Consider the following 18,913-nt stretch of genomic DNA (forward strand, 5'->3'; position numbering starts at 1 on the left):
GTTAAGCATCCAACTCTTGGTTTCGGCTCAGATCATGATCTCGTGGATTTGTGGTTTGAGCCCTGAGTGGGGCTCTGCGCTGGCAGTGTGGAGCTAACTTGTAATTCTCTCTCCCTCTCTCTCTGCCTCTCTCTGACTCATGCTGCCTCTGTCTCTCTCAAAATAAATAAACTTAAAAAAAAAGATTTATTCTAAAAAAATTTTGAAGAGGCAATTTTTAAAACAGACAAAACGTGAATAGGCAATTTACAGAAGAAAAAATATGAATAAACCTAGAACACAAAAAGATGTTCAACTCACTAGTAATAAGAGAACTAACTGTTAACTAAAACCACAATGTACCTTTAGATGGGAAGCCATGGAAATGTGACCAGGGATAGGTAGATAGAAGATTTCAACTGAACTGGTAATGTTTAATTTCTTAAGCTGAGTGATGGGTACATGAGTGTTTTACTCTGCATTTTTTATCTGTTTGAATTATTTCATTAAAAATGAAACACTTTCTCTAAAATGCTTAATTTATTGCCATAGAAAAGAAATGAGAAGTGTGGAGTATAATTTTTAAAATTATTGATAAGTAATTTACATGCCATAAAATTCATTCTTAAGGGGTGTCTGGGTGGCTCAGTCGGTTAAGCATCCAACTTCAGCTCAGGTCATGATCTCATGGTTCGTGAGTTCAAGCCCCACATCAGGCTCTGTGCTCACAGCTCAGAGCTTAGAACCTGCTTCTGATTCTGTGTCTCCCTCTCTCTCTGCCCCTCCCCTGCTCATACTCTCTCTCTCAAAAATAAATAAACATTAAAAAAAATTCACTCTTAAAATGTACAAGTGGCTTTTAGTATATTCACAAGACTGTATAACTATCACCACTGTCTAATTCCAAAACATTTTCCTTACCTCACAAAGAAATCCCATACCCATTAGCAGACACTCCTAACTCCCCAGCTCCAGCCCCTAGCAACCGCTAATCTACTTTCTGTCTCTATGAATTTGCCCAGTCTTAATATTCTACATAAATAGAATCGTACAACGTGTGGTCTTTTTTTTTTCTGGTTTCTATTAAAGTTTTAAATTTGTTACTTTTAAATGTTTGCGTTGTGGCATGTGTCCATACTTCATTCATTTTTATGGCTAAAAGATATTCCATTATATGCATATATCACATTTGTGTATCTATTTATCAGTTGATAAACATTTAGGTGACTTCCACGTTTGAGCTATTATGAAGAATGCCGTGATGAACATTTGTGCACAGATTTTTGTCTGAACATGTTCTCATTTCTCTTAGGTATATACCTAAGAATGGAATTACTGTGTCAAATAGTAATTCCATGTTTAATGTTTTGAGGAACTGCCAAATTATTTTCCAAAGCAGCTGGACCTTTTTACATGGAAAATAATTTTGAAAGCTATTTACTAGCGTGGATATTTTTCATAGTAAAATACTATTATAAATTTATTGAAATAAACCTTAAGAAAGAATATTTATCCCAGCTCCATCTGGCCCTAACGCAATGGATTTCATTTTTTGTCTAAAAATATATGTTTCATATATATTTATAAGACTGTAATCATAGAGAACATACATTTTTTTTTCACTTTCAGTAATATATTTAGGTAGTCATTTGCAAGATTCACTTATTCAGACTTACTTGTATACGACGGTGATTACTTTAGAAAGATATAAAGTAGACTCAATATTCTCATACACTTTTGGAAGCCTATAGCACTGCAAATGCCACTGTCAATTTCTTCAAAAGACATGCTTTCATCAGTGGTATGTGCCAGTTAGAGAATCTAAACTGTTTAACATTCAGAGTAAATGATGAAATTGACAGTTTCAAAACGTATCAGCTTTTTTACTAACAGCTTATATTTTCCAGTTTTCAAAGTGAAAAAATCATGATAGTTTGGAATTAACATTTTTTTAATGTTTATTTATTATTTTTGAGAGACACAGAGAGACAGAGTGTGAGCAGCGGAGGGGTAGGGAGAGAGGGAGACACAGAATCTGAAGCAGGCTCCAGGATCTGAGCTGTCAGCACAGAGCCTGACGCGGGGCTCAAACCCACAAACTGCCAGATCATGACCTGGGCCGAAGTTGGAGGCTTAACAAACTGAGACACCCAGGCACCCCAGAAAGGCAAAACTATTTTAAAAGACTATGTGTAAATGTTATCTAGAAACATTAGTGACTCAAATTACCAACCTTAAATACATCCTCAATACATCTACTAAGTTCCTCTTCTGTTACCAAAATGGTCCCTGGAGCCATGCCACTCTCTGGAATCTCTAGAGAACAAAAAACAAAATTACCCATATTCAGTGCCTCATTGAATAGAGCTCAGGACTTAAGGAAGAAAGTGTTGCTAGATAGTTCTGTAAGTAACACCTACAATTAGAGATTCAATATGATTACCAATGTACAACACCAAATACAGTATTTCATGAAATCTATGATGCCAATGATTATAAACATTCGTTGTTATTTTATATATCACAAGAAAGAAGAAAGCAAGTAACTTATGAAACATTATGACTTGAAATTTTACTTGTAAATTTAATGAATGAAAAATTAGGGATTAAATTAAATGAAAATGACAGTCAATGGTTACGTGGAGGTGAAAACAGGGTGCCTGGCTGGCTCAGTTGGTGGAGCATAGGACTCTTGATCATTGGGTTGTGAGTTCGGCAAGCCCTGTGTTGTGTGTACAGGTTACTCAAAAATAAAATGTTAAAAAAAAGTTTTAAAATAGATTTTATAAAAAGGATTAAAAGAGGGGAGGTCAGTGGGGAATGTGTGAAATATGTGATGGTGATTAAATAGTACAATTATTGTGATCAGCACTGAATAATGTATAGAATTGTTCAATCAGTATTTGTACACCCAAAACTAATACAATACTGCATGTTAGCTATATGGAATTAAGACTTAAAAACTTAATAAAAAAAGTATTGAGAGCTCTTTTAGATTTATTTAGACATATAATTTTATTAAATATCATTCCTTATATAAGCTATATAATTGGGATAAACAGAATAAGAAATTCTGAACACTTCACATTTAAAAAGTCCAACTCTTCTGAAACATTTCGACACCATTACTGATATCCACATATTGCCATAATATACTGAACTCTGTGCCACCAAGAGTGTAGGTGATGTGAAATTTCTTTTTTTTTAAAACTGTATTTATTTTTGAAAGAATGAGTTGGGGAGGGGCAGAGAGAGGGGAGAAAGAGAGAATCCTAAGCAGGTTCTGTGCTGACAGCTTGGATCCCAATGTGGGGCTTGAACTCACCAACCGTGAGATCATGATCTGAGCTGAAACCAAGAGTTGGACGCTTAACCAAGTGAGCCACCCAAGTGTCCCTGATGTGAAATTTCTTAAAAGTTCACCACTCTAGGGGAACCTGGGTGGCTCAGTCAGTTAGGTGTCTGACTTCAGCTCAGGTCATGATCTCATGGTTCATGGGTTCAAGCCTCACATCAGGCTGTGTGCTGACAGCTTCAGATTCTGTGTCTCCTTCTCTCTCTGCCTCTCCCCCGCTCATGTTCTGTCTCTCTCTTTCTCTCAAAAATAAATACAAACATTTTCTTAAAAAAAAAAAGGTCACCACTCTACTGTTGTCTTCACAGTTTTTTCCTAAGTCACTGACATCCATTCTATGAGTTTTAATGCTCATTTGTAGGCACAGATAATGCCATGATTGCTACCTGGCCAACAATAATTGTGAGATACATCTCGATATCAGAATTGTTAAAATGTGAAAAATATTTCCAAAATTCAAGTTTTTTGTTTTGGGGTTTTTTTTTGTTTGTTTTTTAAGTAGGCTCCATGCCCAATGTGGGGCTTGAACTCACAGCCCTGGGATCAAGAGTTGGATGCTCTACTGACTGAACCAGCCAGAAGACCCCCCAAAATTAAAGCTTTTTTTATGTTAAAAACATGTGCACCTTAGAATTGATAAAATATGGTAATTTATCATAATTGTCACATAGTCTTAAAAATGTGATACAATATGAAAAACAAAATAAGAAAGCCTGTATTTTAGGGTTTTTTTCCCCCAGTGGCAATGATGGGGCTGTCTATATAAAACCAGTCAGACTATCATACACCCTTTTTGTTATCCAGACACTGTCAATGCAAAACATGTAGCTGGTGTTACGAATATAACCTAACATATGAAGAAATGTCTGGCAAATAGATGTCCAATAGGAATGAACAATGTCCAGGACAATAATAATTGATCCACAAATGGAATGGATCTAGTTATCCTAAGAACAGTGCTCTTAGACCAGTGTTCAAACTTGAACACACACCTGAATTACCCAGAAGGGCCTGTTAAAACACAGATTGTTGGGACCCACACCAGCATTTCTGATTCAGTAGGTCTGAGGAGAGCCCAAGAAGTTGCATTTCCAATAAATTACCAGGTGATGCTGATGTTGCTGGTCCTGGGGCCACACTATGAGGACCACTGCCTCAGACTACAATACCTAATTCATAGATTAGGTATTAGACAAGAGAATAGATTAGTAATGAGGTATATTCATAATACATGAAGTTAGAGAGAAAGCACGCAAGTAGGGGAGAGGGACAAAGGGAGACAGAGAGAGAATCGCAAGCAGGCCTCACACTTAGTGCAGAGCGCAAGGCAGGACTCAATCCCACAACCCTGGGATTGTGACCTGAGCCGAAATCAAGGGTTGGACACTCCACTGACTGAGGCACCCCTTGAGCGATTTGTTGAAGCATATACTAGATCTAGACTAGGTTTCTATCAAATATGTAAAGAAATTTAAACTATTTACTCAAATACCATGTTTAGTTCAGGCCAATCCATGGACACCAAAAAAAAAAAAAAAAAAAAAAAAAATATATATATATATATATATATATATATATATATAACGTTTATCACATCTGAATAATCAAAAATTTCACTTCACCAGGTTCAATTTGGTGAAGTTTTACTATGCACAAAAATTAGACTTTCTTTATCCCTGCCCACCTCACCCCCACTACACACACCCAGGAAATGTTTACTACAGATGACTTCTTAAAAAAGTCTACATAGAACTAAATTTGGTTTAACCATAACATCAAACTTTTTCTTCATTTAAAACCTTAGGAACTACTATCTAGAAAGGTTTTTTGTTTTGTTTGTCTTTTTTTTAACAAAGAATGTTGAAATAATATTCTGCATCCAAGCATTAAATTCAGTAAACTGTGGGGGAAAAATTCAGTAAAGTATAAAAACATACTAAGGCAGGTGATGAGTTGGTGCAATGTCAATCTTCTAAGACATTAAAACAGAACTAAACCCACCAGCCAAATATGGGAAAATCTGAGCATCAAAATGAGTGATAAGAGGGGAGGCTGGGTGGCTCAGTCGATTAAGTGGCCGACTCTGGACTTTGGCCCAGGTCATGATCTCGCTGGTTTGCAGTGACAGCACAGAGCCTGCTTGGGATTCTCTCTCTCCCTCTCTCTCTACCCCGCCCCTGCTCTTGTGCATGCACTGTCTCTCAAAACAAATAAATAAATATTTTTTAAAAAATGAATGACAAGAATGTTGGGTAACTCATTGAATAAAATCTTAAAAAAAAAAAAAACTTATAAAAAGGGATGAGGCAAGGAGAAAGAAAAGCTCTTCTTTATAGAAGAATAGCAACCTAACAAATTAAAATAACAAAGAAAGTAACCATTTTACTGGCAAGAATCATCAATGGATACCAAACCACAGCAAGAAAGACTTAACAGGAAACAGGGCACACAGTCTCAGACTATCATCCCACAGATTACTTATTAATTACAGAGAAAGATATGTTAACAATGGAGAAATCAGGCTACTAATGAAATGATCAAATTTAATATCACCAGAATGGGATAAACTGATTACGTGTGCCCCCTAATCTAATGGAGACTGAGAAAAAATAGTCATCCTATGGAATATTGCTGCTGAAATGTTTACCCTGGATCTAATCATGAGGAAACAATTAGACAAATACAAATTGCAGAACGTTTTGTAACCGAGGCTCTTCAAAAATGCCATGGTAAGGACGGATGCCTTCCCTCCTCGGCGTGGTCTGAGCGCCCAGCCTGACCCCAGCCCTGGGGTGCCGCTACAGCAGCGAGAACAAGGACTGGGACCAGGACGGAGAGGAGCGGAGGCTGCTGCTAGACCCTAGCAGCCCCCCTGCCCAAGCCCTCGACGGAGCTGAACCCAGTTCCCACAGCCTGCCTTCCGCTCACACTGAAGAGCAGGCCCCGCTCTCGTCCGTCCCAGCTAACACAGCCGGCAACGTCACCGAGCCTGCTGAGGGCTCCCAGGGCCTCCCAGGGTGAACAGCAGCACCAGCACATGGAGCTGGCAGGCAGTTCAGCGCCCACCTGGCTGTGCTGAGCAGCAGCCTGACCCGCGGGAAAACGCAGCTGCCGCTGTCCTCTCACGCCAGCCAGCCCCACCAAGTACCGGCCGGCGAGCCCATCCCTTCTCCGACTTACAGCTGCTGGTGCCTACAGTGCACTTTCTCAGATCTGAGTGGTTGCAAAAGAGGAGCTGGGGGGCGCCTGGGGGGGCTCAGTCAGTTGAGCATCTGACTCTTTATTTCAGTTCAGGTCATGATCTCACGGTTTGTGAGTTTGATCCCCAAGTCGGCCTGTGCACTAACGGAGCCTGCTTGGGATTCTCTCTCTCCCTCTCTCTGCCCCTCCCCTGCTCACGCTCTCTCTCTCTCAAAATAAATAAACATTAAAGAAACATTTTTTTTTAAAAAGAGGAGCTAGATGTACACTTTGGGATCCCATGAAGAGAGGGATCCTTGGACAGACCTTTTTCTCCTCTCTTCACCTCGTCTCCACCCTGTCTCCCTTGGCCCCCAGCCTCACTGTGACTCAAACAATACCCTAACTTACTACTATTCACAGAGAAAAGTATACAGGAGGAGAAGAGTGAGGTTGAAAGCCTGAGCAAGTGAGGATGGAGCAAGGGAGGGTAGAATCATTTGGGACTGGCCTTAAACACCCTGGCCAGGGGTTGGGGTGGTCAAAAGGTTAGGGCCTGGTAGGTCTTCACTATCTCTGGGAAGGTGGAGGTACCACTTTGAGGGTGATCCCTAGGGAACCTATGGGGGCCCCCTTCACACCCTTTCTCTTGGCCTCACTCCTGTCCTCTTCCTAACTTGGTGTTCACATGCACCTCACTAAGGTTTGTGACCAGGGTCCAGATGAGCTTGAATTTGAATGAACTGAGTTTGTCCTTCTAACACCTTGGGTTTTTACATGTTTGGGGTTTTACGGTTTTGTTTCAGTTTGTCACTCTTGATAAAGGAAGTGTATTCATCTGGGGAAAAAAACATCATGGTGAAAAACAAACAAAAGGCTAGGGAACTATTCTACATTAATGGAAACTAAAAAGATATAAGTAAATGCAATGCAGGAGTCTTCACTAGAATCTAGACTTGAACGAAAAAAATAACTACAAAGGAAATTCTTGAGACAATTAGAGAAATTTGAATCAAGTCTGTATATCAAATGACGTCTGCAACTAACAAGCGCTGATGTACATGTTATAAAAAGAGAGAAAGATAAAAGCGAATGTGGCCAGAATATGAGCAGCTGGGCAATCCAGGTAAAGCGTACAGGGGTGCTTCAAGGTACTTTTCTTGGAATTCACGTGAGGTGGATCTTTCAAAATAAAAAGTTGGGGAGAAAAGAAAGCAAAACTGGAGACAAGGAAGTATGACAGACTTCAGTCACTGAAATCTGAAACGCTGAGGAAGATCCCTGAGAGGAACACAGCCACCGGACTTCCCCCTTTACCTGCGGTGTTTAAACATCGGTGGAGGGGGGCTAGCACCGGTTCAAGCAAATACTTCGAAGCCAATTGTGGGCGTTCTCTCGACATGGTTATAAAGGTAGTGGTGGCAACTCTCTGAAACTGTCGCGCTGTCAATTTATCTTGAAAGTGAAATAAATCTAGAATCTACGAGAAAAAGCACATAAAGGTAAATACAAGACTCTTTGCAAGGACTATTACATTTAAATAAAGAGAAAGCGGTATTTCTTTAAGCCAAAAACAAACTTACTGCAATAATACTGATTCAACAGAATTTTTTTTTTTAATTTAACAACCCAGTATCAGCGGTATGAGAACCGAAGAGGCCATGCTTCTACTAAATAATGTTATCAAATTTATAAAATAGATGTTCATTATAGAAAATTTACAAAATAAAGTTTTAGGAAGAAAAATCATCCTAAATCACTAAAACATTTATGCCAGGATATTTTTGCCGGGATATTTCTGTATAATTTTTTTCTTTTTAATTATTAAGACCTCACTTAATATTCAGTTTTACATATTGTTGAAATCTTCTCATATTGTAAATTCCTCAAAAATATTATATTGAAGCTGTATGTAAGAATTTATTAAATTATTCCCTAATATCCAGACATTGAGTTTTCTCTCAAAATTTTGCTATCATAGTACACCTAAAACTACTATAACACTGTATGTTAACTATACTGGAATTAAAATAAAAAACTTAAAAAAAATTTTTTTTGCTATTATAAGTAGCATGACCAAATGAAATTTCTGGATCGAGGCATATAAATATATTTAGGATCTGAAGAGCCTGTCATGCCTGAACTATCCCAGAAAGGAGTCTATTTTATTCTCAAAGATAAACATAGATCTCCTGTGCCTATAAGTGGTTCACCCTAGTATAAACAGCCAATAAAACGTGCATTTCTCTTCCTGACTTAAAAGTGAGTCTTGCACTTTTTTGCAGACAGGAGTATCTTCTGTCCAAAAATTGCATGTGACCTTTGACAGTTCCAGAGAGAGACTCAGCACGCGTGAAACCTGTGACTTGTTTCATCATTTTGTTATGAACCAAAACTGTAACTACTAGATTCAGAAAATACTTACTCATCATTGCAAATGCTAACTTTTTTCTGTAGGAAGATTTATATTTAGTATTTTTCAATATAAGATCTTTGCATTGTGATATTTTGTTCTCATGCATGCCTACCCATGAGAACCCTTAAGATAAGTGTAACAACTGAATGACCTTCACTCCAAAATGTGTGGGGAATACTGATTAAGCAAACTCCTTCCACATTTTCCATATATAAGATTAGCAAAAAAAAAGGAAATTCTTGTAACACATTGGGTAAGCAAAGGTGTGGGAAAACAGATACATAAACAATATCAGTCAAAAATTTAAATGCACATACCCTTTGAACCAATCATTTCAATTCTAGGGATTTTTCCTATGGCAATATTTGCATGTGTAAAAAAATCTATAGATATTAACTGTAGCATGGTTGGTAGTAGCAAAAGAATGGAAACAACTCAACGTCCATTAATAGGAGGCTGGTTAAATAAATTATAGTACATTAATATGGTGAAATACTATGTACCCATGAACAGAATGAGGCAACTCAGTAGGAAATTATCTCCTAAGTACATTGGGGGTGTTTTTTTTTGTTTTTTTTTTTTAATTTTTTTTTTTCAATGTTTATTTATTTTTGGGACAGAGAGAGACAGAGCATGAACGGGGGAGGGGCAGAGTGAGAGGGAGACACAGAATCGGAAACAGGCTCCAGGCTCCGAGCCATCAGCCCGGAGCCTGACGCGGGGCTCGAACTCACGGACCGCGAGATCGTGACCTGGCTGAAGTCGGACGCTTAACCGACTGCGCCACCCAGGCGCCCCGGGTGTTTTGTTTTTAATTTTGTTTAATGTCTATTCATTTTTGAGAGAGAGAGAGTGCTAGCGCTTGCAAGAGCAGGGGAGGGACAGAGAGAGAGGGAGACAAAGGATCTGAAGCAGACTCTGTGCTGACAACAGAGACCCCAATGTGGGGCTCAAACCCATGAACTGACAGATCATGACCTGAGCTGAAGTCAGATGCCTAACTGACTGAGCCACCTAGGCGCCCCTCTCCAAGGTACAATGTTAAGAAGCAAAACGAAGGGGTGCCTGGGTGGCTCAGTAGATTAAGCATCTAATTTCAGCTTAAATCTTGATCTCGCAGTTTGTGGGTTCGAGCCCCTCATCGGATCTGTGCTGACAGCCCAGAGCCTGGAGGCTGCTTCAGATTCTGTGTCTCCCTCTCTCTCTCTGCCCCTTACCTGCTTGCGCTCTGTCTCTCTCTCTCTCTCTCTCAAAAAAAATGAATAAAAAACGTTAAAAAAAATTTTTTTAAAAAGAAGCAAAATGAAAAACTACGTGTAGCATGTTATCATTTGGATAAAAATTAGAATATATATACGTACATAGACACATAATTGTATATACATTAATACACAGAATATCACTGAAAAATAAACAAGAAATTGGTAAGAGTGACTACCTCTGAGGGACTAGAAAACAGAGATGAGAGGAAGATTTGTTTTTCTGTTTACTCTTATGTGCTTTTTAAACTGTATACCATGTTAATTTACCGTGTTTACTTAATACCAGTTTTTTTTTTTTAAACTAAAACCACACAGAAAAGATAATGAACACAATGAAATTTTAGTTTCATATTCCAGCTCTGAGAGCAAGCTAAACTACTCATTTAACAATGGTGAGGCGTTCTTAAACCTAACAATTAGGCGGGTCTCTTTCACAGGTGTTTATTCACTTAATTCACGAGGCCCCTCACTGAACAATAAACTTAAATATTATATTTCTTTCACCTCCACATTAGATGGGGCGCCTGGGTGGCTCAGTCCCTTGAGTGTCCGACTCTTGATTTCGGCTCAGGTCATGATCCCAGGTTATAATCGAGCCCCATGTCGGGCTCTGTGCTGAGCATGGAGCCCTGCTTAAGATTCTCTCCCTCTGCCCCTCTCCCCCCACTCATTCTCTTTCTCTCTCAAAATAAATAAATCAACATTAAAAAAAAAAAAAAGCAAGCCCCTCACTGAACAATAAACTTAAATATTACATTGCTTTCACCTCCACGTTAGAGAAACATTAAATGTCATTTCCATAAATAAGCAGATAATCCTCAAACAGTGAAAAGAAACAAAACTGTTTACCTGGGGGCAGATATCTCGATAGTAATCCTCTGGTGAAAGAGACTGCTGGGGACAAGAGGCCAGGATCTTTGCAATCAAGTCACACTTCTTCCAGTCAGCAGCCATTGCCTCTGCATCACTCCCGCCAGCCACCCCAGCTGTCAGAGATGGACAGAGATGTCAAAAAGTCATTACTAGTTCCCCATATGTAGTCCTTAAAATTCTGGCATAAAAGTGTTTTTTCTCTACTGAAAACTGTTTATTTCTTTCATAAGATAATCTACCCCTCTGCATTTTCCTTTTGATGTTGGTTTCTGCAAAGTTAAGAGGATAAAGTAGCAGCTTAATCACGGTAATGTTATTGTCCACATAATTTGAATACTAGCTTCCTCTCAGTGCTCATTACTCTTATTATTATTATTTGATGATGATGATATGGTGTCTCTTTATATGCATCATGTCAATAAAACTGCCTTAAACCAAAGCTATGCAGTAACAGGTACCAGATTTACCTTACCACCTTAAATTATTGGAAAACTGGACAAAATATATAAACAACGGTTTTCAGACACTGGACAACAGGCGACCCAGGACACTGACGCCTGAGAGAAAAAAACAAACAAGGTGAGCCCCATGAATACCTTAGCCTACTATCTAGAGAAAATTTTAAGGCCTCAGTACAGGAAGGCAGAGCCGAAACAAAGTCTGGCATCTTGAGTTAAAGAAACCTAGTTTAGAGTCCCTAGTTTAGGAAGGCCAAGGCAGGTAGAATTTTCAGGATAAAATACCAGAAGGGAGGTATGTAAAGAGAGAGCTCCAAAGATCTGCACAGGAGTCCTCTTTCAAACCTTTGGCAGACTATAACCTATGCATATGTGCAAAAAACAAAACAAAACAAAACAAAACAAGGCTGGGGCAAGAACCACCAATAAGAAGTAGGGGGAAAATCCCTTGAGTTCACACAGGGCTGATGCTCTATTTTGGGGTTTTTTTTTTTTGTTTGTTTGTTTGTTTCAGTTCTCTTTTCTTTCTGTGTAATATCGTTCCCACTAGTGAGCATGGAAAGGCCTCCAAATATGCAGAGCATCAAGTAAAATCTCAGAATGGTTATGCCTCAGGAGTGTGGCCAAATTACTTCAGATTAAAGGCTACTCTAGACCCACAGTAACAAAGCTTAAAAGCCAGGATCAAAAGGATCAAACTGATTCTAAGAAAATCAACTGCATCCCAGCATAAAGCCTAACAAAGAAATACAACAATATCTAGCAACCAACAACATAAAATAAATTTCCAATATCCATTCAAGAATTTCCAGGCATATGCATACAATGGAATATTATTCAGCCATAAAAAGGAATAAAAGACTGTTCATGCTACAATATGGATAAACCTCAAAAATGTTATGCTAACTGAAAGAAGTCCAACAAAAAAGAGCACATATTGCATGATTCCATTTGGATGAAATATCCAAAATAGGCAGATCCACTGAGACAGAAACTAGATCAGTGCTTACAAGGGGCTGGAGGAGGAAAGAATGGGGAGTGATTACTAATGAGCATAAGGTTTTGTGGGGAGGAAGATGGTGCAAATGTTTTGGAATTATATTTTCATAATGATTGTACAACTTTGTGAATATACTAAAAAACACTGACGTGTACTCTTTAAAAAAGTGTATTTATGGTATGTGAATATCATCTCAATAATAAAAAATTAGCAGGCCTGCAAAGAAGCAAGAAAGTATGAACCATAATCGGAGGACCTATCATAGAAACAGACCCATTAAAACAGAGATGACAACATTAGGAAACAAAAACACTAAAACAGCTAGTATAAATGCATTCCCTATTTTCAAAAAGGTAAAGAATGATCATGATGATGAAATAAATGGAAGATATTTAAAAAGACTAATATTGAACCTCTATTAATGAAAAAGAAAATACGGGGTGCCTGGGTGGCTCATTCGGTTAAGCCTCCAACTCTTGATTTTGGCTCAGGTCATGATCTCACGGTTCGTGGATTTAAGCCCCATGCTGGGCTCTGTGCTAACAGCACAGTGCAGAGCCTGATTGGGATTCTCTCTCTCCTTTCTCTCTGCTCTTACCTGTACTCTCTCTCTCTCAGAATGAATAAACTTAAAAAAAAAAGAAAGAAAGAAAGAAAATATCTGTAATGAAAAACTCACTGGATGGGATTAACAGCAAATTAGACCCTACAAAAGAAAATATCAGTAAAGCTGAACACAAAGCAATAGAAATTAACCAAAATTACACAGAAAGAAAACTGAAAAACAAAAACAAACAAACAAAAAAAACAAAAAAGAAAAAATAGAGCATCAGTAACTTGTAGGACACATTATATATATATATTATATATACTAGTTATACCTAGTATAATATTAGGTATAACTCAAATTCCAAAAAGAGGGCCACCTGGTTGGCTCAGTTAGTACAGCATGTGACTCTTAATCTCTGGGGTCATGAGTTTAAGCTCCATGTTAGGGGTTAGAGTTTACTTTTTAAAAAAGTTAAAAAGAAAAAGAGAGAAGAGAGGATAGAAAAATATATTGGAAGAAAATGTCTGAGAAACTTCCAAATATGACGAAAACTATAAATTCTCACCTCTAATAAGCCTAAGAAACATGAAGCAGAAGAAACATGATAAAAATCACCCACACCAAGAATATCGTAATCAAATATCTAAAAACCAGTGACAAGGAGAAAAAGCTTAAAAGCAACCAGAGGAAAAAAGATATATCATATAAAGAACAGAGACAATGATGACACCAAAAACATTTTCAAAAAAGGACGGTGAAATGAAGACTTTTTCAGGAATTCACTGTCAGCGGATCTGCACTACAAAAAATGCTAAAGTTCTTCAGGCAGAAGGAAATTTGAATTAAAATTCAGATCTACACAAAGAAATGAAGAACATCAGAAATGGCAAATGTGTGAGTAAATATAAACTGCTTCAAATCGGTTTTGAGAAGAAACAAGATTTAAATAGATAACAAAAAATATATACAAGCATAAGCAGAGGGGAAAAAAGCTCATAGCAAAAATAGGGTTCTAAGTGTCTTAGAGCAGCTCTCCAATTTGCATGGCCTTGGGTGAACTCGAACTTTTCTTTGGAAAAAAGGATGCAAGGACCTATTTGCATGTGGCAACTTCTCGCAGGTAACTGATAATTTTTCACTTCATTCCCCCTAGAAGCCAATGCCAGCAGAACTGGAGAGGCAACATTACAGGCACTCTAGACCAAATCTATCAATGTCTGTCAACCACTCTGACCTCACCTTTGTCTGACAGGACATATACCATACTAGAAATGCACTGTCGAGACTGATTCTTCTGTCTCTCTTCTTCCCTCCTCACACATCCAGTCCTTCATTAAGTTCTGGCAATGCTACTTCATAAATACCTCTTACAGTCATTCATTTCTCTCCATTTCTACTGCCATTGCATTGATCCAAGCCACCGCGATCTCTCAGATGACGCCTCTTACCTGATCTCCCTGGTTCTGCTCTTACCCATCCCATTCTTCACAATACATCTAAAATGTAGATTTGATCATGCCTCTCTCCTTTGTAAAACCTTCCAATGGTTTCTGGTTGCACTCAGAATAAAGATCAATGCTCTACCCACACTGAAGCCTCCTCAAAAACACTATGCTTTTTCTTACATCAGTTTCTTCATATGTGCTATTCTCTCCGCCTGTTACTCTTCTCTCACTTTTTTTTTTTTTTAACGTTTATTTATTTTTGAGACAGAGAGAGACAGAGCATGAACAGGGGAGGAGCAGAGAGAGAGGGAGACACAGAATCTGAAACAGGCTCCAGGCTCTGAGCTGTCAGCACAGAGCCCGACGTGGGGCTCGAACTCACGGACCGTGAGATCATGCCCTGAGCCGAAGTCGGACACTTAACCGACCAAGCCACCCAGGCGCCCCATCTCACTCTTTAATAAAGTCCTACTCAGTCTTCAGGGTTCAGCTTAAATGTCATTTCCATCAAAAAGGCACTAAGTGTGTGGTAAATTGTCACATCAGCGATAGGAAACAAATGTGCATGGGATATGCGAGATAAGGGACTAAGCACAAAAGAAAGGCAAAGGAATCACCAGGATAAAGGTGGAGGGAGATCCTAGCATGTCTGCTATGTGAAAGATAACTAGTCCAGATTAGAGAAGACTCAGAGAGAGATGTCTCCAAGAAGATCAAACCAATAGAATATCAGGTGTATTTGAACATCTTGAAAGGAGACTTACACAACTGGAAGGGAATTTGAAAACAGATTAGTGAGTGAGACATACATGAAACACTAAGCAGACAAACAAAAATGGTATTTAACTGCAAGAAGTACAAAAGTTGTGTAAAAAAGAAAAGTAGTGGGGTGCCTGGGTGGCTCAGTTGGTTAAGTGTCCTACTCTTTATTTTGGCTCAGGTCATGATCTCATGGTGGTGAGATCGAGCCCTTCGTAGGGCTCCATGCTAGGCGTGGAGCCTGCTTAAGAATCTATCCCTCCCTTAAGAATCTCTGTCCCTCTCCATGTGCATGTGTGTGCACTCTCTCTCAAAAAAACTAAAATTAAACAATTTTAAAAATTTAAAAAGAAAAGTAGTCATGGCATACCACCGAGCTCCGCTGGAAACAGTAATGACACAGTTAGAAGAATACAAACCCCAACTATTGATCTCACCAAAATTAAGACATGAATATTTAGGAGATGGGAGTATGCCTAGGGGTGGTGGTGGTAGGGTTTTGAAAGAAAACAAAATCCTCTTCCACACATGGTGAGAAGTTGATAGATGAAGCCTAAAACTCAAACATTAAAAAGGTTCTGCAAACACCTTAACGGTAAAGACCAGAACAAACTCACTAAAAGAAGTCAAAATGCATGCTTCTGAGGCAGGAAAATGGACAGGAATGTTCCCAAGGACTGACTGCTATTTTTCTCCATTAGCCTTGTAGACCAATTTGACTCTTTAAACTATGTATTTAAAAATATAGGGTGCCTGGGGCGCCTGGGTGGCTCAGTCGGTTGAGTGTACAACTTCAGCTCAGGTCATGATCTCGCGGTCTGTGAGTTTGAGCCGCACGTCGGGCTCTGTGCTGACAGCTCAGAGCCTGGAGCCTGCTTTGGATTCTGTGTCTCCCTCTCTCTGACCCTCCCCCGTTCATGCTCTGTCTCTGTCTCAAAAATAAATAAACATTTAAAAAATAAAATAAAATAAATATAGGGTGTCTAGGTGGCTCAGTCAGTTAAGCACCCGACTCTTGATTTCGGCTCAGGTCTTGATCTCACAATTCGTGAGATCGAACCCCAAGTTGGGTTCTGCACTGGCAGTACGGAGCCTGCTTAGGATTCTCTCTCTCCTCTCTCTCTGCCCCTCCTCTGCTCGTGCATGCTCTCTCTCTCTCAAAATAAATAAACTTAAAAATTTTTTTTCAATATATAAATTAAAAACTACTACCATGCTTAGCATGATAATCAACATTTTTCTATTCATGAGGACTTAGAGAATATAAATGGGGAAATAATCTACAACTTCATCCCACAGTAAACTTCCGTAAGGTCTTTCCAGCTACAGAGAACTGTCTTGGATTTTAAGTCCTGAGGTGAAGTACTCATAGCACCCTGGCACAAAGCCCTTTCCCATGGAGAATTTCACATTTGCTTTTGGGTTTTACTTTAACGTTCTGCACAATATTTTCCCCTGATATTATAAGTTATTTGAAACAGCCAACAATATTATTCAAGAATGTGAACAGTCTATTTTAGAGAAATAGTCTGTTTTAGAAAAATGGCAAGAAAATGAGTTTCTGTTATAAAGAAGCTCATTAAGGTTTAATCTCCAAATCTAACCTCTTTAGTCTCTACAAAGGCATCTCAGTCTGAATCAGGTTTTATAGTCCAATGCTAAAGACCAATAACTCACCCTGACTCAAAGGAAACTGGATACCAAAGTAACAGAAGCATTTTATTTCTTACCACCTGCTCCTTCCAGAATGCCCCGGACTACTGCCTGAACACCACTGGGTTTCATCAACCTTTCGGAGAGCAGCTGCCCACATAGACGCCGAAGCCAAGCTGGGGCCCAACACCTAACTTGTGTCTTTTCATCTGTGCAGGACTGAAAATGGGAAAGTATGAATTGAATGTCAGTGAAATAGACAGGACATGTAGAAATTATTAAAATATATAAATATATACTGAGTCATACTGACAATAAACAATGTGATAAAGAGACTTCTGAAGGGCAACATTTTTTTCCAAAAAGACTCTCTTCTACAAAATCTTCTTCAGCATCACCTTCTAGGAAAGTAGAAATGCCATGAAACTTCCCATGAAATAACAAATGAAATTGCAAACTCAGAAATACACAAACACACAAATGAATAAAATACAGATTTTAGAGGGCTACCTGGGTGGCTCAGTTGGTTAAGCATCTGACTCTTAATTTCGGCTCAGGTCATGATCTCACAGTTTATGAGATCGAGGCTCACATCAGGCTCTGCACTAACAGCAAGGAGCCTGCTTGGGATTCTCCCTCCCCTGTCTCTCTACCCTTCCCCCACCTCAAAATAAATAAACTTTAAAATATGTATATAATATAAACATATACACTTATTTCTTTTAGAATTAACATAACCAGTCTCTGAATGCAGTCCTTCCAATCAAATTTGGCCTCCATATAAGAGTCCCATGAACATTACTCACCACCAGGAGTACAGTTCATGACAGTATGAGGACATGCTAGTCCTTGCCTCCACGGTCTCAGCTACTCCGACTCTGTGGCACGGCAGTTTCAAAAAAGAGTTGAATTTCTTCAAGCACTCCTTTTGGAGAGCTCTGCGGAGCCACCATGAACACAATGGACTTGGGGGTCTTGTTTTGGGTCTAGAATGTCAACTATGTTGCTGTCAACCATGGCATTGAACTATGTGATCATAAAAATTAGTGACAGACACATTTAACCCTAACTAGCCTGTCCTCTTTTATTTAAGGAGGACTAATAATTACCACTTATTGAGAGGGTTATGATTTGCCAGGTGCTATGTTAAATACTTGCTACATAATCTCAAAAGAGACTTGCAAGGAGTTACTATCCAATCGGTAAGGAAACCGAGGGATGGAAACATTCACTAATTCACACAACTGCATGCTGGGGTTGAATCCCAGTAGGCTGACCACCAGAGCCTTGGCTTTTTGCCACGCTCTTATAATGCATTTGGTTTTATCTGGCAAACTGTGGAGTCATGCAGAGAAGCAGAGCGTGAGGCCAGAGGGGCCCAACAGGAGGCGGCAGTAACATTCTAGGGATGAGATGAAAATGACTTCATCAAAGAGGTATCTTTGTACCCAGCTTCAGCTAGTTCCTGACCTACCACTAATTCCCTTGGTTCCTCACTCTTTACTCACCTACATCCAAAACTAAACGTATTGCTAAATGGTTACTCCATCTACATTATCAGATTAAAACATTTCAGAAAATAATTATTTTTAAGGAAAAAAAGGAACTATCTTATGCCTAGCAGGATATATACTATTATGTTTTTCAAACAAAGGAGGTAAAATTAGTCCCAATAATAGCCCTAATTTTAATTTCTTGACTACAGATATTCCATTCAAAGAATAAGATGTCAGGGGCGCCTGGGTGGCTCAGTTGGTTAAGCGTCTGACTCTTGGCTTCAGCTCAGGTCATGATCTCGCAATTCGTGAGTTTGAGCCCCACATCGGGCTTCATACTGACGGTAAGGAGCCTGCCTGGGATCTTCTCTCTCCTTCTCTCTCTGCCCCTCCTCTGCTCCTACTCTCTCTATCTCTCTCTCAAAAGAAACTGTAAAAAAAATTAAAAATAAATAAAAAATAAACAAAGAGTAAGATGTCAAAATAC

General features: G+C 39.0%; 1 protein-coding gene and 1 pseudogene across 1 annotated transcript in view; one reads left to right on the forward strand and one right to left on the reverse strand.

The window, feature by feature from the left end:
• Positions 1-18,913, reverse strand: part of TANGO6 (transport and golgi organization 6 homolog) — a 192,674-nt gene that overhangs the window by 152,796 nt on the left and 20,965 nt on the right. The window contains exons 4-7 of the mRNA XM_030298979.1: positions 17,008-17,149; positions 11,042-11,178; positions 7,832-7,994; positions 2,213-2,295 (exon numbers count right to left, since the gene is read on the reverse strand). Coding sequence (XP_030154839.1) covers positions 2,213-2,295; positions 7,832-7,994; positions 11,042-11,178; positions 17,008-17,149 — 525 coding nt within the window. The remainder of the gene's footprint in view (positions 1-2,212; positions 2,296-7,831; positions 7,995-11,041; positions 11,179-17,007; positions 17,150-18,913) is intronic.
• LOC115503143 lies at positions 6,056-7,190 on the forward strand (annotated as a pseudogene).

Source organism: Lynx canadensis, chromosome E2, assembly GCF_007474595.2.
Source record: "Lynx canadensis isolate LIC74 chromosome E2, mLynCan4.pri.v2, whole genome shotgun sequence".
Lineage (NCBI taxonomy): Eukaryota > Metazoa > Chordata > Mammalia > Carnivora > Felidae > Lynx > Lynx canadensis.